This window comes from Salvelinus alpinus, chromosome 9 (genome assembly GCF_045679555.1).
Source record: "Salvelinus alpinus chromosome 9, SLU_Salpinus.1, whole genome shotgun sequence".
NCBI classification, from domain to species: domain Eukaryota; kingdom Metazoa; phylum Chordata; class Actinopteri; order Salmoniformes; family Salmonidae; genus Salvelinus; species Salvelinus alpinus.
Genome location: NC_092094.1, coordinates 77,694,296 through 77,718,282, shown reverse-complemented (window position 1 = coordinate 77,718,282; position 23,987 = coordinate 77,694,296). Strand labels below are relative to the sequence as shown.

The 23,987-nt window shown below is 44.8% G+C and overlaps 1 protein-coding gene across 1 annotated transcript in view; it reads right to left on the bottom strand.

Annotated features, from left to right (window-relative positions):
* Positions 1–209: 209 nt before the first annotated feature.
* The window catches only part of LOC139530666 (filamin-A-interacting protein 1-like), a 35,567-nt gene continuing 11,789 nt past the window's right edge, over positions 210–23,987 (bottom strand). Inside the window, exons 2-6 of the mRNA XM_071327261.1 lie at positions 14,893–15,187; positions 14,345–14,515; positions 13,900–14,078; positions 1,007–3,878; positions 210–522 (exon numbers count right to left, since the gene is read on the bottom strand). Coding sequence (XP_071183362.1) covers positions 325–522; positions 1,007–3,878; positions 13,900–14,078; positions 14,345–14,515; positions 14,893–15,180 — 3,708 coding nt within the window. The 5' untranslated portion in view covers positions 15,181–15,187 and the 3' untranslated portion in view covers positions 210–324. The remainder of the gene's footprint in view (positions 523–1,006; positions 3,879–13,899; positions 14,079–14,344; positions 14,516–14,892; positions 15,188–23,987) is intronic.

The following is a 23,987-nucleotide window of genomic DNA, read 5'->3' as shown; positions in this document are numbered from 1 at the left end:
GCATAAAGCAGTTAGTAGCAGCATTACCTAACAATCCACATTGGTTATATTCCCTTAAAAAAATGCACACATGCCAATGGTTAACTAAGAAAGAAGTTACGTTGATTTCATCGACATGAAAACAGAATAGAATTTGTTTAAAAAATATATATACATAATTTCAAGTACAACATTTTATTGTATGATGTTTAGATATGTATATTGTTTTCAGTTGGACGAAAACACAATGGGCCACTCAGCCTCCTGCTCAATAGAGAGGAGCCAAATTACTTTCTCTTGTCTGAATTGTTTGCTTAATGTTCCCTGTTAGTGTCTCTGGCTCTATCAGCTTTTCCCTCCATTTTGAAAGGCTGTTGTGCTGCTGATTGTGGATTTCTTAAGCTCTATCCTCATGGACTGGCTCTCTGCTCTCATTCCTCCAGACATCCCCAGAACTCCCAGCATGGTTTTGCCCGTCTTCAGGCTCTTGGAGATGGGGATACGGGTGGACCCTGCCCGGGATGGGTGGGCATCATGCCCAGGCTGGGAGATACAGGGATAGGATAGAGAGAGGATAGAAAGAGGCAAGGGTGAGAGGAGAGGAGGCCACAACAGAGAAAAGGGTAGAAGAAAATGATCAATTACTAAGGGGGAATATATATGACAACATTTCCCTTCGAGATCATTTACTATATGACCTGTAAATATTTAGTCCTTCTTTCAAGACCAAGTGAGGGAGTACTGTTTCTGTAAGGCTATCCATCTGCCCAACAAAGACCTCATTATACCGACTGCTCAGTGAGACGCCACCGTGTCGCCCATCAATATGCTACGTAACAGAAAGGAAAGTACATGTCCACAATCTTCCAAAATTATTATTTTGTCAGTTCATAAACATAATAATTTCATACATTTCCTTTAATTGGGGGTGAAGAGGGTTAATACAACATCAAAATGTATAAGCTTGAAGGAGTGAGTTAAAGGTTAACATAACAGCCAGGGGAATTTGTGTTCTGAGGAGACTCACCACAGCTTGTGTTGGTCTGGCAGGGGTGGACGTGACTGGAGTGATAGTGATGCTGCTCATCACTTTACTGGGTGTGGTTTTGAGAGCTGCAGTGCTGTGGCGAGTGGAGCGCAACACTGTGCCCGTGGATAACGTCATCTCTCTGTTACACTCCGTTGCCATGCCGACAGGCCTAACCACCACCTTGGGGCCTGTGTTGTTGTTGTTGTGGCCCTCAGAGGGGCCCTTATGGAACTGGGAGCCATGCAGGTGGATGTGGATCTTATTGTCCTCTGTGGTGGTGAGGATACTGGCGTTGGAGTTGTACTTCCTGATCTGCGTGGGGACCATCTGTTTCTCAGGGGTGACCTTGAACATTGCCCGGGCCATGGTCATCTCATGGAGCTCTGGGGTGGCGGAAATGTTGGACAGCATGGATGTGCTGACCGTCATGATGGATATAGGTGACATGGGCCTGCCTAAAGAGGAAGAGGATGAGGAAGATGAGGAGGCCATGCTGCACTCTGGTAACTTGGCCCTGGAGATGGTGGTGATGCTGACGGGGGACTTGGCCCTCTCTGGTCCCCCTGGCCTGGCGCTGGCTCTGCCCCTTGAAGAGGTGGTGGTGTGGGTGTGGGTGGGAATGATGGTAATCCGAGACTTCTGGTGGACCTGTAGCGTGGGACTGAGGTTGGAGCTGGAGTAAAGGTCCTCAGCAGTGGGACTGCTGATCTCCAAGGTAGCCATGCTGTTCTGGTGGTCTGGGGTCACTCTGATGCGTAAAGGCTGCCCTTCCTTTTGGGACATGGTCAGCTCAGAATGCATGGATTCACTGTTGATACCCACAGACTTGTCCACATTACCACCCTGAGGAATATTTTCCCTCTTCCGCATCGAGGGAATCCAAGACTTCTTCATGCTGAGGTCAGCTGCAGCAGAGAGTGAGAAGTGTTCTTGACCACCAGCTTTCTCTGTGGGTTTCTTGAGGCACTTCTGTCGAAGGTTACTCATGATGTGATTCTCTTCCTGGACAGACTTCCTGATGAACACAGCTGGGGTGTCCTCTTCTGCCATCTCAGTGGCCAGTGCATCAGTCTGCACTCCAGTGGACGCCATGGCGATGTCCACCATCCTCCTCCCATTCAGGCTGGATCGTAGAGTGCGGCTGTGGCGCTTGGTCACCTCCAGCTCTTTGGTGAGGTGGAGGACCTCAATGCTCATCTTGTTCTTCTTCTCTTTTTCCTCTAGGAACCTCTGCTGGAGGAAGGAGTAGTTCACTTGGAGCTGAGAGAGCTGGTCTTTTTTGTTCATCAGCTCGTGGATCTTCTCCTTGAGGGCTACTATGTCATTCTGCAAGTCTCTGGTTTTGGCCTCTTCCGTCTTGTAGCGCTGTCGTAGGTCTACTTCTTGGCTCTCCACCTCTCCTTTCTCTATGCCTTTATCCAGGGAAATCTGACTCTTCATCTCCTCCACCTGCTGGGAGAGAATGTGGGCCTTGTTTTGTTCTGTCAGGAACTTTTTCTCCAGCAGGTCGTACTGATACTCTGTCTTTATCAAATCTCCCTCCACAACCTCCAGCTGCTTGAGGCGTTTTTTTAATTGCTCTATTTCAAATGTTAGCTCCTTCACCCTGTTGTACTCTTTCAAACCCCCATCTGACAAGCTTCCCAGTTCCCTCTTTGCTATGTTATTTTTGCCTATATTTCCTTCCTCCTCCAATCCATCTAACCTCTTGTTCATTTGGCTGACTTTGGAGCTAAGATCCTTGCTCTTTTCCATTTCACAAGCAAGCCTAGTACTAAGCTCTCCTTTCTCTCTGGTAAGGGTCCCTACCTTGGCTTCCATCTCTGATTTCAACTTCAGGAGCTTTTTACTCTCCTCTATTAATCTCTCAGTCACTTCCATAACCTTGCCCTGCTCAGCCTTGAACATCTTACTCAAATCATAATTCTTGTCCTCTAACTTCATCCTCTCCATCAAATTGTTCCTCTCATCAACCATTACCACAGTGAATGACTTCAGCTTCAACAGGTAATCTTTAAGGCTCTGCTCAGTCTTTTCCAGTCTCAACTCAGAAGATTCCATCGCTTTCATGCGTATCTTAACTGCTACCAGTTCAGCGTTGAGCTCCTTCGACATGCCCTTCCCTCTCTCCAGAGTGGAGCGTAACTGGGAGCACTCTGCCTTGCTGGCGTCGAACTCCCCCTCTAGTCTCTCCAGCTTCACCATCCTTCTCTGGAGCTTCTCCACCTGCAGTTTGACTTCTTTCCTTTGGCTCTCCTCTTCCTGCAGCCTCTTCCTCATCTCCCTGTACTGGACCTCTGCCTTGGTGATTTCCTCGTCCTGCCCTTTCATCTCAAATACCTGTTTGCGGAAGTTCTCTAGTTCTGTCATTAGGTTAGAGTTCCCACACTCCCCTTTGCTGATCTTATCCCTCAGCTCGCGCAGCTCCTTTTCTGACCTCCTCAGTGCTACGTTGCTCTCCTCCAGCCCCTCCAGTCTGTGGATGAGTCCAGACAGCTTGGCATCCAGCTGGCGGTTCTGGGACTCCTGGCTGACCAGCTTGGCTGTCATCTCCTCTTGCTCCTGGGTAAACTTGGCCTGGTGTTCCTTCAGCTTGCCCTCCAAGCTCAGGGCCCTCTGGCAGTCCTCCTGTGCTCGGCCGCAGGTGTCGTTCAGGGTCTGCTCTCTCTCCTGCAGCTGCTGGTTCAGCTCCTGGACCCTCTGGCTCTGCTGGTCCATCTGCTCCAGGTGGAGTTGCCGCTCATCCACCAGCATCAGGGCAAAGGACTTCAGTTTGACCAGCTCCTCTCTTACCTTCTCCAGACGCTTGGTGTGCTCCTTCTCTTTACGCACCTGGTAGGCTTTCTCATTCTCCAGCAACCTCTTCAATCTGTGGAGAGAGAAAAAAACAATAGATGAAGGATAAGTATGTGTGTAATTTTTTGCTGCACTGTACTTCCTGGAAGTAACAGTGTTTCATATGGTGTATCATACTGTATCACAAAGAAAAATATAATTTCTAAATGTTTCACTTTAGCCGAGCTTGATACTTTGTATCACAAGCATGTTTTGAATTTCTACAGAAATGTCAAACCATAGAACATTTGATTCACTGTCAGGTTTTGGCCAAGACTGTTCGGGTTTTGGTCACTAGATGTCCCCATTGCACCTTTTTTGTACCTTTTGTTTTTCTTGCTCTAATTATTGTTTGCACCTGTAGGTCATTCCCTTGTTAGTATTTAAACCCTGTGTGTTCCTCAGTTCCTTGCTCAGTGTTTGTAAGTTAGCACCCAGCCCCAGCCCAAGCCTTGTTTTATTCAGATATTTCTCTTGTTGGATTTTCCAGAGGTTCTCTGGTTTAGTTCTTGTGTATTATTTGAGTAGTCTTTTGAGGTTTGTTTTTCCCTGCTGTTTTTTACCACTTTGTGGAGTTTCTTTTGTATTTTGGAGGATTTCCATTTTGTGCCTTTTGGCTTTATTTTTGGACATTGTGGATTTAGTTTCTTTGCCTGAAGATTTTGTTCTTTAATTAAACCACCATCTCTAGTACTGCTGTGTCTGCCTCATCTTCTGGGTTCTGACGATTATTAGTGACTGTTTCTCGCACCGGGTCCTGACATTCACATGACAGAAGTGATTGAACTCATTATACAGTAAGCTGCCATGAAAGGTACCGTGTTTAAGATACCATTTATTTACAATATATAACTACTGGTATTCACTGCTGCAACATATTCTTTGTGATGAATGCATGCATACATCAATCTAAAGATATACATTATTTTCTCATGCACCCAATTAATGAACCTGGTAGATGTTAAATGAACACAGAGGAAATCAAGCTCTATTACTTTATAATGGATGGTCAGGATAAAGTCTCTGATCTGTTCAGTCTCTGATCTGACCCATCATTGTGGTTTCCTGTGAACATTTTTATTTTATTTATCCTGCTTTATCCTGATTCTCTTTGGTTCAGCTCACCATGCCTCTCACACTTCATTTGGCAAAGAACTGCAGCACACTGAAAGAGGTAGTACACCAGGAAAAATTGCCAAAAACTCCCTCACTGTTTTCCATCCTTGCTTCTGGAATCAAGACTGAGAACTGAAAGTTTGACTAAACCGCCACTGAGCAATCTCTTTTTCTCTCTGCTTCTTTTTCTGCTGTGCATGTCCATATGTGGAATCTCAGCAGACAGAGAAAGCCTGTAACAAGTTACATGCAAAATACACTGAATGCATAGTTGTCTTGGGAACATTCCATCTTTTGCCTGAAGTGCACACTTTATATAAAAATACAGTACATCTCACACTGAGCTGCAATATCAAGCGAGAAACACATTCTGACGACAGTATGTCAGCAGAAACAGCTGAACTCTAAACAACTTAGACACCTTTCAAAACTTACCCACTATTCTTGATGCATTACAGGCGAGTCTATGTCTAACATGTTTGCCATAGTAGAGGATCCACTCCAAGTTCAGAGTTGGCATAGACCCCCTTTTACACTGGAACTCTACCATCACATTCCAAGCATGTCATCAGGACAATGAAAGGTGAATAAAAATTGTGTGTAGCACCGGACCTTTAGCTGGTCACCTCGCCCATATTCGGCAGGCAGAGCTCTGTGGGGCTCTGGTTTGGACTGTGAGAGGGTGGGAGGGACCCTGGCCAGAGGGTAGGAGGGACCCTGGCCAGAGGAGGGCGTTCTCTACACTCCTCAGTTTGTTTTCCCCCTTTTTTGTGTTCACTTACAGGCAATGCGGAGCTTGTTTCAATGGAAAGGGCTCCTACACACAGGCTGTCACAATAGCCTATTTACACAAGTAATTCAGACACACATTACATCTTACTCAGTCATGTCTCCGTTATTGAAGTTACTTCTTATATTAATTAAAGTGGTTTCTATAGAGACAGCGCTGTTTTGGCTAAGCCAAATTATGTTTATGGGAAACAATGCAAAGTACCCACATGAAAAAATACTATAGTATACTATGGTCAAAATACTGTAGTATTACTATATTTGTACACTATAGTACACTGTTTCTGCAGACTTTACTGTAGTATTCACTGTTGTCTTCTTGCGGACATGACTGTAGAATACTATAGTATTCACTATAGTGTTTTTTTGCAGACATGACTGTACTATAGTATTCAATATTTTTGCGTACATGACTGTAGTATACTCTGTAGTATACTAAAGTATTCACTGAAGTGTTTTTGCGGACATGACTGCAGTATAGTTTAGTATTTACTGTAGTGTTTTTGCACACTTTACTGTAGTATTCACTGTCAATTTTTTGTGGACATGGCTGTAGTATGCTGTCAGGGCCGGCTCTAGCCTTTTAGTGGCCCTAAGCGAGATTTGGTTGACGGCGGAGAGAAAAATGCACGTTTTAAAGTTAATTTCCTGCAATTCTACTAGAGAAAGTTTTAAAGTTCTACACATTTTACCATGACTTATACAATGTTAATGATATACAGTATGAGCGAGAGTGACGAACAAAATCAATGGGGGCCCCCTGGAGGTTAGGGACCCTGGGCAATTGCCCTACATTTATTTTTTTTAGTCCCATATTTTGTCATGTTATTTTTGGCTCATTTGATCCCATGTTCACTTTTTGCAATTTGTACAGCCGGTCCTGGAATCCCCTGAAGCTTGTCTGTGTGCGTTGTAAAGCAGATCAACCGACATCTTCGTGTTCGTCAGTCTCCCTTTTCATTATTGGTGACATATTGCTTTGTAACGGTTCAGTCTGGACAGTTGGTTTTGTGAGAAGACCTCTTTGAAGTCAGGACGTCCACGACAGAGTCTAGACGATGTCGCGTGGATGTCGTAGAGTCAAACAACCGATTCCGTCGCGTTCCTGAGAGTCTCCCCTTTTGATATTGGTGACATATTATTCGATATTGGTTTGGGTTTACAGACGATTTCATGTCCATTTTCTTGTCCGGATCCTCATGTGTAGAAAAAGTCAGCTTTCGCAAACCCCATGTTATGGAATGGGCGCAATCCCCTCTTTTATAACAGTAGAAAGAGGGGATTGAGCTGCTGACTCTACAAGAAACGGTAAGTCTCTAGCATAAACACACAGGGAGCTATTCAAAATGACTTCACTGTTTGATGCTGAAGAGCATCATTTGACTTTAGGGTTAACTGGAGTCCCACCTCACCATAACGCTCACTCAACCCTCAATTTTTTTTTATTTAACCAGGCAAGTCAGTTAAGAACAAATTCTTATTTACAATGACAGCCTAGGAACACTGCCTTGTTCAGGGGTAGAACAACATATTTTTACATTGTCAGCTCAGGGATTTGATCTAGCAACCTTTCGGTTACTGGCCCAACACTCTAACCACTAGGCTACCTGCCGCTCAATCAGTTATTCTTGTATTTATTGGCAGCGCCCTCCAATTAAGTGACTGTCTTTAAGTAAAGTAATTTGTATTTTTTAAATATCTATTGATGTAAATGCAGTGGTTAATGGTTTATTTTCTACCATCAGTAGTGCAGTATTCTTTGTCATCGTTATCAACATCTTGTGAACTTGGTCAGCTGGATCTCTGTGAAAGCACTGTTGCATTTCAGAAATCTATCTAGTGGAAATCATTTTGGTGTACTCTTGTTAATGTTATTTCCGTGTCAAACAAGCAGACCTCATCCTCTAAGCTTTAAAAAACCTTGCTTGTTCCTTAACTGCCTCTGTGCTGTTTCTCTTTTAATGGGCCTAGAACCTGTCTGGTCCGTTGCATTGCTCAACTGTTGAATTAACTCAATAGGTGGCATATCGGGAACCTGTGTCTTATGTTCTGGTTGAGGTGTTCCCCTCATTAAACGGTAACTGGCATAGTCTTTTAGATGGCAGGTGTTACTACAATATACTAGTTATGTCTGCAAAACACTAGTGAATACTACAGCATAATACAGGCATGTCTGGAAAAACACAACAGTAAATACTACAGGCATGAATACTATGAATACTATAGTATACTACAATACAACATTATTTAGAGCATAGTATTTTTTCATGTGAGTAACGAGTTTAAAATGTACACTGAAGAAAAAAGAAAAAAAAAAAGATTTTACTGAGTTACAGTTTAAATTAATTAATTAGGTCCTAATCTATAATTCACATGACTGGGAATACAGATATGCATCTGCTGGTCACAGATTCTCCAGTATTATTATTATAATAATACTGGAGTGACACATCAAGCACTGCAATGTAGTGCCTTAGACTGCTGTGCCACTAGGGAGGCCCCAGTATTCTCCAGTATTTCCACAAAATTCTTTAGTAAGCTCTAATCAGTCGAGGGATACTACACTGTATAGTATAGAATTCTACAGTATACTACAAAAGTCTATAGTAAGCACTAAACGATCGAGGGATACTACAGTGTATAGAATTCTACAGTATACTACAAAAGTCTATGGTAAGCACTAAACGATCGAGGGATACTACAGTGTATAGTATAGAATTCTACAGTATACTACAAAAGTCTATAGTAAGCACTAAACGATCGAGGGATACTACAGTGTATAGAATTCTACAGTATACTACAAAAGTCTATGGTAAGCACTAAACAATCGAGGGATACTACAGTGTATAGTATAGAATTCTACAGTATACTACAAAAGTCTATAGTAAGCACTAAACGATCGAGGGATACTACAGTGTGGAATATAGGATTCTACAGTATATTACAGTTTACTACTGAATTCTATAGAAATCTATAGTAAGTACTCAAGTATTTAATAGTAAACTATAGTATTTTTTTATGTGGGTAGCCTGTGATCAATCTCTTAATACCCCTCCCTATAGACAGGAAATGATCTGGTCCGACAGGAAGCTATAAACTCAGTGGTATAGGAGAGAGGACGGTGAGTCTGTCTGCTGTAGTGTCGCCTTGGGAGAAGTGGATCAGTGGTCTGCTCTGTGTAAACTGACGTATAATGGGGATAACAGATAGGGATGAGCCAGTTCCGCTCCCTGGAGGAGACTCTGTAACGAGTCAGATGTACAGACAGACAGGAACCCTGAAAATGCTTTTCTGAGGTGCTGAACGATATGGTGACCAAGTACAGAGCAGGGTTCCCCAACTGAATTTGGCCCACAGGCGGTTTTATTCCAGACGCCAAATTCTCGAAGCAATTGTATTCATTTTTAGGATTTTTTGGGGGGTGCACAAAAAAGACTGTAACAACACCAGGAAATCAGGCCCAAGTGATCTTCATTTTCTAAATCTGTTGCCAAGTATTCCCACGCATAATAAAGAGACGCGTGATCGTATACAAATTGTATGCAAATGTAGCCAGGTTGGAAATGATTGTTTTAGTCAAATATTATATCTGTTTGGGCTTCTTGTGGTCAATTTGCAGTCTGCAAATGATTTGTAATTATGTTCTGGCCCCCGATCATCCGCTCAAGAAAAAAATGTGGCTGCATCTAGTTGATGATCCCTGGTATAGAGACAGTAGGCCTAGTACTCTAAACCTCACAGACAAACAAATGTCTATCTTCAGCACAACAAACACAATTAAGGGCAATGTAATTCACTATCCCTTAACAGCGGATCATAGTTGACCTCAATACAGAGGATGCGTTGAATTCAAGATTATACTAGTGAAGATTCTTAGTTTATGCTGTGAGTTTATGAGCATCTGTTCCACTCAAAACCCACTGCAAAGTCAGATTACCACCATGGCTGGCTACTGTACAGAGAATCACCCAGCCTCCACTTGATCTTCATACATACTGTATTTACACGTCCATAAATTATTGACACCTAAGCAATCAGCACTCTAAAATTACCCTCAAGCAAAGGTCACAGGCATGATGTCACTGTCAATGGGGCCTACAGCAGCGAGGTCACATGGGAGAGAAGTCACACCTGACCTTCAGGTGTAAAATAGTGCTCCTATCTCCCTGGAGACCCAGTCAGTCAAGAGGGAGTAACTGTGGTAAAAAGGCTACTAGAGACTCTGCCAGACCAATCAGAGGTGTAACAATGTCCTCAGGAGCCCCTTATAGGATCTAAGGCCAAGTTAGACTCCAACAAGGAGCAGCATTGACCTTTTATCAACCAGACTATACTTTAATGAAGTTAGTTCACCAGCATGACGAGTTATGTACCACACAGCCTGCTAGTGTGTAAAGAAACATGGGTGCAATGGTATCAGCTCTGTTTGGTCATAGATTCAGGATGGTAGGTGTCCAGTTACATTCCAAGTGATTGTAACTTTCATAATGACTTGGTCTATATGTAATTGAAGAGTTTCTTTCCAAAAAGCTATATATCCATTTTCAGAAAAGTTGGTCAATTAGATTGTATTGTTTATAGAAATTATGAAAGAGATTGGTGTGTTTTTTTCAAATATCTAATCATGGCATGTTCAATGACAGACATTTGATTTTGTTATTTGTTTAAAATCTATCACTTGATGGTTTCATTTCAGAGAGACAAATAATCATGTTTTTTCTCTCAAAATTCTATATATCCGCCTCACTCTCAGATAAATAAGTAGTACTGCTAGGTTTTACATTCAAATGTAACAAATAACTAAATGTTTAATAAATACCTGTACAAATGATACATTTGTGACCTCAATATTTAAACCATGTTTAAAAAGAATGAGATCTGTATATAACACATTTACATTTGACATTTGAGTCATTTAGCAGATGCTCTTATCCAGAGTGACTTACAGTAAGTACATTCATCTGAAGATAGCTACAGTAGGAGAGACAACCACATATCACAGTTAAATAAACAGGATACGAACATTCCATTCCAGCTAAACAATGGATATATAGCCTTGGACAAAAAAATATACATTTTCTTATACATCTAACATCTATTAATAAAAAATCTGAGAACAGTCATATTTTACACACACATGAAGGTACGCATAAGCAATCATTTCTGATGAAACACACAAATGTGAAAAATTGGTGGATATACTATAGCATTTGTCCTCACAACCTAAACAGGAGAAAATCCTGAACTCGCTTGACCACTTCTTCATGAGCAATCAACAGTGGGTCCCTAAGAAAACAGATTTTCACGATGGAACAACATTTCAATCATCCTGTGTTTCCATGAGGAATGTAGTTGTAGACGCAGCAGCTTGTATGTGTCAGGGGCCTGTGGATTGAAGCTGACACTGCCTGTCAAAACAAAGCCTTCGACTGTAATCCCTGCTCTTGAGGGGGAAAAGCATTACAGTAAGTGCTCAGCATGATCTATACAGTATGGCCCAATCCCAAATCAACCCCTAGACCCTAGGCCCTATGCACTTGTGGATATCGGAGAGGACTTGATGGGTCTTAGCAAATTGCTTACATCTATCAAATCCTCTCAGATATACACAGGTGAATATGCCGTAGGGTCTAGGGATTGATTTGGGATTGGGCAGACTTCTCATTGGCATTGTGTTAAAAGAAGGGCACTAGAAGCGAGGCTAAGCAAGGTTGATCTACTTTAAAGCACCCAATGTGTGGAACACAAGGCGGTGTCGTTTTGATCACAGTGGCGGCTAGTGGTATTAAATGCCTATCTTATGAATACTTGTGTCAACCACAGCAACTGGCTTCTATTTCTTCATTCACAACATACTATATGTGTAATAGAGTGAGTGTAAATATAGTGCACTGGTATCCCTGAATATCTGCGGTTTTATATAAAGAAAACACTCGGGAATCTGAGATATTTCTTCCTTAATCATACACATACTTTTCTATGCCAAATAAAGATTTTCTCTTCCCCTCTGAGTGAGTGATTAGGGCTGTTGGCTATACATCGTGAGTATAGTTTGTAACCCCTTCCTTCCAAATTCCTTCAGTAGTTTGCTGTAAGACCCTATAGGTGTTTTCGTTTTTTTCCTTTCACACTCACACAATTTAGTGAGATATCTGAATGAACAGGTGTGATATGGATGGACATTCCTCCCACCTCGCACTGACAGACGGAAACATCAAAACAGTGACGACCCTCTACCTGGCATGGGAGTGTGTGTGACTCAAGGCCAGGGGAATGTGGGCTCAGCCAGTGCTGATAGGAGAGTTAAAACACACAGCTGTTGGCACTAAGAGGAGGTTGTGGAGGGCAGGCTGAACACTGGCCAACCAGGACAGCGAAACAACCTGGCAGAGGAGGTCACCGCTAACACCTACAGTAAGATAAACTGGAGGTACAGTAGACCTACCTAGTGAAACCTGTAAACCTGTTAACTAAAACAACCATCTCAGGTTTGGATTAAACCATTATAGCTCATATACGCCTTCCATGCTTTTAGAATGAAAGTCACTGTTCACTCATACTGTGCAAACTGTACATAGCTAGTACCTGATGAAGCCCTCCCACTGACTTTATCTGCTTCCCTAAGGGTGGTTAATGTGTAAGGGCCTTACAGTAAGGCTTTCATCAGACCGTCTGAAGGTTCATTAAAGGGAGATCCTGGGGTTGTTATCTCTCTCCAACTGAGAATGGAACCTGTTGCCTGGGGTTAGGCATGTTTAGGGTCAACCTCAGTCAGGTGTCAATCAAACAACCTGGGCAAATGTCAGGTTCAAGTTCGTTGTAATGAACACAATCAATGTACAGTACTTCATTGCCATCTCCTTCTCTCCTCTTTCTCCCTCCTTCTCTGAGGCTTCTTCCACTGTCTGATGGCGGCTCTTCTGACAGTGATGTAGCCTTCATGGTATGTCTCCTGAGTTGTCCAATAGAAGCGAAGGAGAAAGGGCTGTGAAAGGGGCTGTGGAGCAGTGAGAGTACAGTGGTCTGGGAGATGCTGTTTGATGTTTTATAGCTTATGAAACGCAGCTGGGGCTCCACTCTGGCCTGTGGCCTGCAGATGACTTGGTGTGGGGAACATATACACACACTGGTGCACGCACACACTCGTGCACGCACGCAGGTTGACTGTATACAGTACACACTTGCACACACACACACACTCACGCAAACACACAGCTTAGTTCTAGCACATCATTTATAAACCTGAGTAAATGGTCCGTGTCCAGAGGCGGCTGGTACTGCACAGTAACCCTTAGCACAAGAGAACAGTTAACACTGTGCGATGGCCCTTTATACTGCTGCTGGAGCCAAAGGAACTGCGTGGAGTTTATGGGCATAGAGGTTTTCCATGCGTCCATTGAGCACAGGGCCAAGGGCAAGCACTAGTCGCTGCACTGGGAAGCAACAAGTCTGAGCTGGCCCTCTGTCTTTACAGGTCCTGTCCATATGATAGGTGTCATACAGTATAAACCGTGATGATCAGTGTCAATGGGAGTCACAGAGTTGGGTCATGGTTCCACAAGGGCATGGTGAGGTACCGCCAGCACACGGTCAGATGAACTCACTCATCCCTCTGTGTGAGTAGTTTAATCAGCTAGCTGGTCTCACAGGGATGGGGCCTCTCTCTCATGCATGTTTGATCCCTTGGTGATGGGCAATGTTGCCTCATCACTAACTCAGTTTTTTTTACCTTTATTTAACTAGGCAGGTCAGTTAAGAACAAATTTTTATTTTCAAAGACGGCCTAAGGAACAGTGGGCTAACTGCCTTATTCAGGGGCAGAACAACATATTTTTACCTTGTCAGCTCGGGGATTCGATCTTGCAACCTTTCGGTTACTGGTCCAACACTCTAACCACTAGGCTACCTGCTGCCCCTTATGCCTCATTGCTGAGTAATAGCAACTTCTAAAACCTTTTCTTACTTCCAGTCTTTCCATTCTTTCAGTCCCCCCAAAAATGTACTTATATATAATGATATAGGCCATTTGGCTGACGCTTTAATCCAAAGCGACTTACAATCATGCGTGCATACATTTGACTTACGGGTGGTGCGGGAATTGAAGCCAATATCCTGTCTACAGAGCCCCTCCCTTTTTCTCATCCTCTCACCTCTCTCTCTCCTGCTCCAGTAGGTTAGTGAAGTCGTCACTCTTGCTCATGTAGTCAGTGTGTTTGCGTTTCTCATTGTCCAGCTCGTGCACGGTGCGCCGGTGACACTTCTCAACCAATAGAAGCTGTTCCAGCATGCGCCGGTACGTGTCCTTGTGTTTCTCCTGTAGATGGTCCAGCTGAGACACACACACAACACAGAATCTTATGAGACTGTTACTCTGAGAGACTGTTACTATTCAGTCAGCTACTGCACTTAAGTCTTGTTGACCTATGCATCCTAACTGTAAAACTAAGAAATTGTTAGAAAAATACAAAAAAATATAAAATAAATAATAACCTTCACCCAGATTTGTCTGTATGAAGAAAGAAAAAAACAATACTACAGTCAATAAATGTTATAAGCTTCCTAAGGTTAATAAGTATCTGTCAGTAGGTGACTAACTTCAGCCATTGGCCTCGGGTAGACATTGTCATTGTGTGTCCGGATGGTGGTGAGAAGGCTGTCTCTCTGTAAGGCCTGGAGGGCTGTGGTAGGAACTGTAGAACCATAGTGGGACTCCAGAGTTGTCCGTGTCTTCTCAGTCTTCAGCACACAGATAACATCCTCCATCGCCTGGGGGTTACACAAATAAAACACGTACAATGTTAGTACTCTGGAAAAAACGAGCAATTGTTTATTAGGATTTCCTTTAGCCCACCAAAGGACAACACTTGCAAGTCCTTAATTGCAAGTTATAAAACAGCATTTAGACAGGTTTTCTCTGTGTTAGTACCAACATCAGCCACTAGAGAGAGCTGTAATGTAGAGAAATTCTAAATAAATTGTAATTTTGGGCTATAGTATTGTGAGGGTTTACAATAAAATCCCCTAGTGGATAATTCAAGTAAACAACATCCCAGCAGACAAGATTTGTGGTTCACCCCACAGTTAACTATAAATCTATGTACAATATGAGCGTATGGTAGTTTATCAACATGAGTGAGACTCACCTGAACCTCACATTCCATGACACCTAGCAGCCTCAGAAGGTCCTCTTTAGTAAAGTTGATGATTCCCAGTCTTTGGTCACTAGTCCCTGAGCTGTCCTCAGTTGACTTTTCTATGTCAGAGACCACCAACTCCTCCACTTCCTCATTGTTTGGTTGAACTTTGACCTTTAGGCTCTTTATAGGTGCATGCAGATTTACTTCCTCCTCTTGGTTTATGTCATGCGTTGCCTGGGGAACCCTCAGTACTCCATTGGCTGGGCTTTCCACCCCACTGCTCTTGGATCTCATCCTCTACCTGCGCAGAGAAAAATAACAGAGAGGAAATCATATTTTAATCCTGTGCTCTGCTCTACCTGTGCAGCAATGAATACAAATGAAGGCAAGTGTCAACTAAATAATCAATTAACTTAATGTCAACAGAATCAGTGCAAACTTAGAGAGAGAGAGAGAGAGAGAGGGAGATCCTGGACTACATTCTACTCCGATTGTAGACACATCACTTACAGTCAGTTTAAGGGCCTTGAAAATGAATCTTCATACCCCTCCTCCCCTTCCTCTCACCCACTTCTATTCAATGACAGGAGGCACACAGGCTGAATTAGAGCTACATGAGGAAGTGTACAGTATTATCAGATGTAATATCTCGGTTAACCCGGAGCTAAAGTGTAATTGGTCAGCTGCTCTATGAAGTTCTGCGCCCATACATGTTAAGAGAAGAGATGAAGAGATGCTACAACCAGGAGCGGAACCGGAACGAGGCACTCTACCCTCGCTCTTTGCAAGTTACGGGTAAGTCTATAGGCCGAATGCCCTCTCCCCTTCCGAAATTCTTAAGATTCTATACACCTGCGAAATCGTGATTTATCCATATAACCAGTGACGAAAAACCCAAGCACCGGAACTATTGCTGCTCTTCAGCTATCAGTGCCAATAGTATAAAGACAGATCTATGGTATCATTTATGTTTACGTAGTCTGTACATGAGATTATCAGGTGTAAAGTCAACCATAACAGTACTCCAAGGCAGCATGTCCTTCATCTGTCATTCCTCTAATCTATACGAGCTCAGCCAAATATTCAACATGCAAAATCACTCAACAGGGTGTGTGTGTTTCTGACATGCCCTGTTCTTTCACAGAGGCCGTATCTCACTTTGGATGGGAGGACACTTGAAAATATGCAACACCCCTGGGTGTTTGGCCTGTTTTGTCATGCAAATCAGAACAAAATCTGGGATCCAACTCAAAAAGAAATACAGGCCTATAAACTATGTTGGCATATGCATCATATTATGCAGTAAGACTAGTAGGGTCATCTTTAGAGTTACATTGCATTCATGTTCTGTTGAGTCATCCCTGTGTCCATTGGGGTCAAACGCACTGCACACAATATAGGTAATCAGTGCATGTGTATGTATGCGTGTGCGTTAAAACTTGTGTGAGTTCAAACTTCTTAAAACTTCATAGAGCTTCTCTCCTCACCCCTGAAGGAGTTGTGATTAATGGAACAACTACAGGCCCCTGATATTGAGAGAGTGTTCTTTCTGTAATCAAGTTCTGGTACAGTATGACATCAGTACTTTTAATTATTTACAGATAAGGAAGAAATCCCCTGTACCTCCCAGGTGATGTCATACGACCCCTGACCCATGACTCATGCTCTGAGCCGTCCTGAGTTGAGTGAGATCACAGAACTGACACTCATTCTCTCTTCCCTCAACCGCTCCACGGCTGTCTCTGCTCTGAGATCAGTTAGAGGTTCAATTAGATGTGCGAACCGCTTCCATCTGCAGACTGCAGATCTTAACCACCTCCCTGGGACCTTTGAAACAACGCAATCCGGCACCAGAACAGAACAACAGTGGAACTGTGAACATCAAGAAAGAACAGTCTAACTCATTGTAACCTCGATGAAAACAAGATGTTCGATAGGAAAGTTATGAGACTGGGTGCAAACCAGGCCTGCACCAATGACTGTATGCACACTACCAGTCAAAAGTTTTACAACACCTACTCATTCAAGGGTTTTTCTTTATTTTTACTATTTTCTACATTGTAGAATAATAGTGAAGACATCACAACTATGAAAAAACACATATGGAATCACGTAGACACCAAAAATGTCACGTCTGCTCCCGCTCTTCCCTCCCCTGGCGCTTGAGGGCGCCAGGCTGCCCTGCATCACGCACTCCTATCGTCCATTACGCACACCTGCTTTCCCTCGTCACGCGCATCAGCGATATTGGACTCACTCATCACCTGTTTATTTCCTCCCCTATATTTGTCAGTTCCCTTGCTCTGTTCCCCGCTGCTGCATTAATTGTTTTTTGTTTGTGTTACTCATTTGCTGACGTTGTTCCTGTCTCGTTCAATGTCCGTTCTATATTAAATGTACCTGCTTCGTCTCTCCAGCGTCATCCCATGTGAGAAAAAAAGTGTTAAATCAAAATATATGTTATATTTGAGATTCTTCAAAGTAGCCACCCTTTGCCTTGATGACAGCTTTCCACACTCTCTGCATTCTCTCAACCAGCTTCATGAAGTAGTCACCTGGAATGCATTTCAATTAAAAGGTGTGCCTTGTTAAAAGTTCATTTGTGGAATTTCTTTCCTTCTTAATGCGTTTGAGCCAATCAGTTGTTTTGTGACAAGGTAGGGGTGGTATACAAAAGATAGCCCTATTTGGTAAAAGACCAAGTCCATATCATTATCAAGGCTCAGGCTAAGACCCAGATGCAGACACAGGAGGTGGATAGTACGAGTCTCAGAGTTTATTATAGTACAAGGTGCAGGCAAAAGGTGAGTCAAGGCAGAAAAGAGTCGTAATCCAAATCAGAGTCAGGCAGGTACAGGACGGCAGGCAGGATTAGGGTCAGGACAGGCAGAAAGTTCAGAACTGGGAAGACTAGGTAACACAAAAACTAGAGCCAGAAAACACAGGAACACGCTGGTAGGACTTGACAGGACAAGGCATACAGGCAACAGAGAAACAGAAAACGCAGGTATAAATACACAGGGAGTAATGGGGGAAGATGGGAGACGCCTGGAGGGGGGTGGAGACAAGCACAAAGACAGGTGAAACAGATCAGGATGTGACAATTATGGCAAGAACATCTCAAATAAGAAAAGAGAAACAACAGTCCATCATTACTTTAAGACATGAAGGTCAGTCAATACGGGAACATTTCAAGAACTTTGAAAGTTTCTTCAAGTGCAGTCACAAAAACCATCAAGCGCTATGATGAGGACTGTCTCTCATGAGGACCGCCACAGGAAAGGAAGACCCAGAGTTTCCTGAACTTATTAAAGTTACCAGCCTCATAAATTACAGGCCAAATAAATGCTTCACAGAGTTCAAGTAACAGACACATCTCAACATCAACTGTTCACAGGAGACTGCGTGAATCAGGCCTTCATGGTCAAATTGCTGCAAAGAAACCACTAATAAAGAACACCAATAAGAAGAGACTGGTGGAAATCTATCCCTTGGTGTGATGAGTCCAAATTTGAGATTTTTGATTCCAAACGCCATGTCTTTGTGAGATGCAGAGTAGGTGAACGGATGATCTCCGCATGTGTGGTTCTCACCGTGAAGCATGGAGGAGGAGGTGTGATGGTGTGGGAGTGCTTTGCTGGTGACACTGTCTGTGATGTATTTAAATTCAAGGCACACTTAATCAGCATGGCTACCACAGCATTCTGCAGCGATACTGTCACGTTCGTTCTCCTCCTCGTCTGAGGAGGAGCAAGGATCGGACCAATATGCAGCAAGGTATGAAGACATAATGATTTATTTAAATAATAATAACGAACGAAAAAAACACTTAATAAACTACAAAACAATAAACGACGTTACAAGACCTGAACATGTGAACTTACAGACAACGAAGAACGCAATGAACAGGAACAGGAACAGACTAACAAACGAAACGAAACGAAACAGCCCCGTGTGGTACAAACACTGACACAGGAACAATCACCCACAAACAAACAGTGAGAACAGCCTACCTTAATATGGTTCTCAATCAGAGGAAACGTAAAACACCTGCCCCTAATTGAGAACCATATCAGGCTAATACTTTGCACCCAACATAGAAACACATAACAGAATGCCCACCCCAACTCACGCCCTGACCATACTAAACAAATACAAAAACAAGGGAAAACAGGTCAGGAACGTGACAGAACCCCCCCCTCAAGGTGCGAACTCCGGGCGCACCACCTAAAAATCTAGGGGAGGGTCTGGGTGGGCATCTGTCCACGGTGGCGGCTCTGGCTCTGGACGTTGTCCCCACCCCACCATAGTCAATCCCCGCTTCCGTGGCCTCCTCGGACTGAGGGGCAACACCGGACTGAGGGGCAGCACCGGACTGAGGGGCAGCTCCGGACTGAGGGGCAGCTCCGGACTGAGGGGCAGCTCCGGACTGAGGGGCAGCTCCGGACTGGCTGACGGCTCTGGCAGGTCATGACTGGCTGACGGCTCTGGCTGGTCATGACTGGCTGACGGCTCTGGCTGGTCATGGCTGGCTGACGGCTCTGGCTTGTCACGGCTGGCTGACGGCTCTGGCTGGCTGACGGCTCTGGCTGGTCATGGCTGGCCGACGGCTCTGGCTGGTCATGGCTGGCCGACGGCTCTGGCTGGTCATGGCTGGCCGACGGCTCTGGCTGGTCATGGCTGGCCGACGGCTCTGGCTGGTCATGGCTGGCCGACGGCTCTGGCTGCTCCTGTCTGGCTGACGGCTCTGGCTGCTCCTGTCTGGCGGACGGCTCTGGCTGCTCCTGTCTGGCGGGCGGCTCTCGCTGCTCCTGTCTGGCGGGCGGCTCTCGCTGCTCCTGTCTGGCGGGCGGCTCTGGCTGCTCCTGTCTGGCGGGCGGCTCTGGCTGCTCCTGTCTGGCGGACGGCTCTAGCGGCTCCTGTCTGGCGGACGGCTCTAGCGGCTCCTGACTGACGGACGGCTCTAGCGGCTCAGGACAGACGGGCGGCTTTGAAGGCTCAGGACAGACGGGCGGCTTTGAAGGCTCAGGACAGACGGGCAGTTCAGGCGGCTCTGGGCAGACGGGCAGCGCAGGCGGCGCTTGGCAGACGGACAGCTCAGACGGCGTTGGGCAGGCGGGCAGTGCAGGTGACGCTGGGCAGACGGACAGCGCAGACGGCTCTGGGCAGGCAGGCAGCTCAGATAGCGCTGGGCAGACGGCAGACTCTGGCCGGCTGAGGCGCACAGTAGGCCTGGTGCGTGGTACCGGAACTGGAGGTACCGGGCTAAGGACACGCACCTCAAGGCTAGTGCGGAGAGCAGCAACATGACGCACAGGATTCTGGAGACGCATAGGAGTCTTGGTGCGTGGTGCCGGAACTGGTGGTACCGGGCTGGAGACACGCACCATAGGGCGAGTGCGTGGAGGAGGAACAGGGCTCTGGAGACGCACTGGAAGCCTGGTGCGTGGTGTTGGCACTGGTGGTACTGGGCTGGGGCGGGGAGGTGGCGCCGGATATACCGGACCGTGCAGGCGTACTGGCTCCCTTGAGCACTGAGCCTGCCCAACCTTACCTGGTTGAATGCTCCCCGTAGCCCGACCAGTGCGGGGAGGTGGAATAACCCGCACTGGGCTGTGTTGGCGAACCGGGGACACCATGCGTAAGGCTGGTGCCATGTATGCCGGCCCGAGGAGACGCACTGGAGACCAGACGCGTTGAGCCGGCTTCATGGCACCTGGCTCAATGCCCAATCTAGCCCTGCCAGTGCGGGGAGGTGGAATAACCCGCACCGGGCTATGCACACGTACAGGAGACACCATGCGCTCTACCGCATAACACGGTGTCTGTCCGTACTCTCGCTTCCCACGGTAAGCACGGAGAGTTGGCGCAGGTCTCCTACCTGACTTCGCCACACTCCGTTGTAGCCCCCCCCAATAAATTTTTGGGCTTGACTTACAGGCTTCCTACCGCGTCGTCGTGCTGCCTCCATTCGCCGGTATCCCTCCTCACACTGCGCCAGAGAATCCCAGGCGGGCTCCGGCATTCTCCCTGGGTCGATCGCCCACCTGTCGATCTCTTTCCACGTAGTGTAGTCCAGATTTTGCTCCCATTGCCATTCCTCCTTGCGCTGTTCCTGCTGCCGCTTATCACGCTGCTTGGTCCTGTTATGGTGGGTAATTCTGTCACGTTCGTTCTCCTCCTCGTCTGAGGAGGAGCAAGGATCGGACCAATATGCAGCGAGGTATGAAGACATAATGATTTATTTAAATAATAATAACGAAGACGAAAAAAACACTTAATAAACTACAAAACAATAAACGACGTTACAAGACCTGAACATGTGAACTTACAGACAACGAAGAACGCAATGAACAGGAACAGGAACAGACTAACAAACGAAACTAAACGAAACTAAACGAAACGAAACGAAACGAAACAGCCCCGGGTGGTACAAACACTGACACAGGAACAATCACCCACAAACAAACAGTGAGAACAGCCTACCTTAATATGGTTCTCAATCAGAGGAAACGTAAAACACCTGCCCCTAATTGAGAACCATATCAGGCTAATACATTGCACCCAACATAGAAACACATAACATAGAATGCCCACCCCAACTCACGCCCTGACCATACTAAACAAATACAAAAACAAGGGAAAACAGGTCAGGAACGTGACAGATACGCCATCCCATCTGGGTTGGGCTTAGTGGGACTATCATTTGTTTTTCAACAGGACAATGACCCAAAACCCACCTCCAGGCTGTGTAAGGACTATTTGACCAAGGAGAGTGATGGAGTGCTGGTTGAAAGAATGCCAAGAGTGTGCAAAGCTGTCACCAAGGCAAGGAGTTGCTACTTTGAAGAATCTAAAATCTAAAATATATTTTGATTTGTTTAACACTTTTTTGGTTACTACATGATTCCATATGTGTTATGTAAAAGTGTTGATGTCTTCACTATTATTCTACAATGTAGAAAATAGTCAAAATAAAGAGAAACCCTTGAATGAGTAGGTGTGTCCAAACTTTTGACTGGTACTTGTATGTGTGAAGTACAGGGTTTTGACAGTGGTTCACTGGAGGTTTCAGTTCACTGCTCAGGGACAATGCTTATCTTCCTCTTTAGTAGTGGTCTGACTCTAAGAACGCTGTCTGATCAGAATGACCTAATGACATCTGAAACCAATATACTTTAATCTCCACTGTTCATGGATAAAGATCCAGGTTTAAGAAAGGGTTTAGGGAAAAGAGCACTAGTTAAAAGCTTTCTAAAATAAGAGAGAAGGAAAACCTCTGAAGTGTTGAATTAGGCTACTCCGACCGCTTTCCTTGCCCTACAATGCATTACAGTATAATAATATCACATCGAGGCAAACTGAAGTGATTGTCTCTTGCGAAGTAAACTACCCAGTATCCACTGCTATGCCACTTTTGCAGCCCTGCCAGGAGAGGTGCAGCCAGGGATAAAGAGGCACCAATGTCCGACTCTGTGCCTTGGTGATGAAACACCTACAGTACTCCACATGTTTCCGACAACCCCCCCCCCTACAGTAGATGGATACACTAGATGGACACACATAAGCATGTGTGATCAGGTGAGAGCCAGTGGACTGAGAGGACTGAGAGCCGGCGTTATTCTAACCTCAGTGCTTCACAGTAATGCTCAGTAAAGCCTCTCTATCCAAACACTGGTGTGAGATGCCCTGCCTTGTTGAGTCACACAGCTTCTGACCAACACTTCTGACCAACATTTCTTACCAACACTTCTAACACACGCAAATAGTGATCAGCGTTGCCGTGCGATCATGAGTGGTAGTGGAAAATGAAGTTGGCCTACAGTAAGTAAACTCACCCCATTCCGTACAAATGTGCGCAACCGCGACATTCAAACGAGGCTACAAAGAAAACTAATGGGACTGTAGCGACTGTGTTGACTTCAAAATCGGGGGTGTGAACTAGGTTTCTATTCAAGCGTTGATCGTCATGGTAATGGCTCTATAGTATTGGAGAAAAGTTGAAAAAACTGACCCTCCGTTACATCGTGACGTGTCATGCCGTAACGTACAGCACGCATAAAGCAACTATTTCTGTCTTACAATCTCTCTCCACTAGGTGTAGCACTTCTCTCATCGTTTAAAAACAAGAAATGGACAGTGACGGGGGTAAGGAGGGGATACCTAGTCATATTTTGCGTCGTCACTGCAAGCGATCACGACTCTCAAAAAAACTGTTTACTTCTGAAGATCACTTTAGCACCGCCCTAAAAACCGATTCAAATTCGACACAAACCTTCAAATAGGTATGTAATGACACATTATATAAACTCTTTATAGTGTTTTATTTACATTTTTAAGGTGATAAGTTGGACAGATCGAGTGAAAAAAAGCAATTTTCCCACACAACATCTCTCCTTCTTACTATCACGCATTAGTTTCGCTTCCCCACCCGCCATTTTTAAAAAGACCCGACGGGGCTCATTGCCTGCTTGAATCATGCAGAAACGGGCAGCGTCAGGGTCATGTCATTTATTTTGTTGGAAAGGGGAGAAAGTGTTCTTTACAATGGTATTGACATTACAGTTGATCTGGAAGTATTACGTTTTTGGGGCGCTAAAATAAGGTCAATTGTACGGACCAAGGCGATGTACAAAAGTGAGTGAGTTTACGTTAGTTGGCCTATAGTAGTTGGCCTACAGTAGTTGGCCTCCAGTAGTTGGCCACCAGTAGTTGGCCACCAGTAGTTGGCCACCAGTAGTTGGCCACCAGTAGTTGGCCACCAGTAGTTGGCCTACAGTGGCTCTCACCTGACCACACATGCTTATGTGGCTTTTGTCTGGTTTAAAAATAGAGTTAAGAGAGGGTGTAAGAGGTCAGAGGGGAATCAGACACAATCAATGCTGACCATATCTTGAGTCCTCATACTTCTCCCATACATTTCAAAACATAACTCTGGATAATGTTTTGAACTCTTGCTCAGGACATGAACTTGAGGGCAGTCAATGTGTCACTTGCATTTGTTATTGAAGTACATGCAAACTTCCAGTTATGTATCTATGCAACAGCTTTTTAGAGTAAAGTATCACTTCTCCCTAGTCTCTCTGGCGTTCATCTTCCAT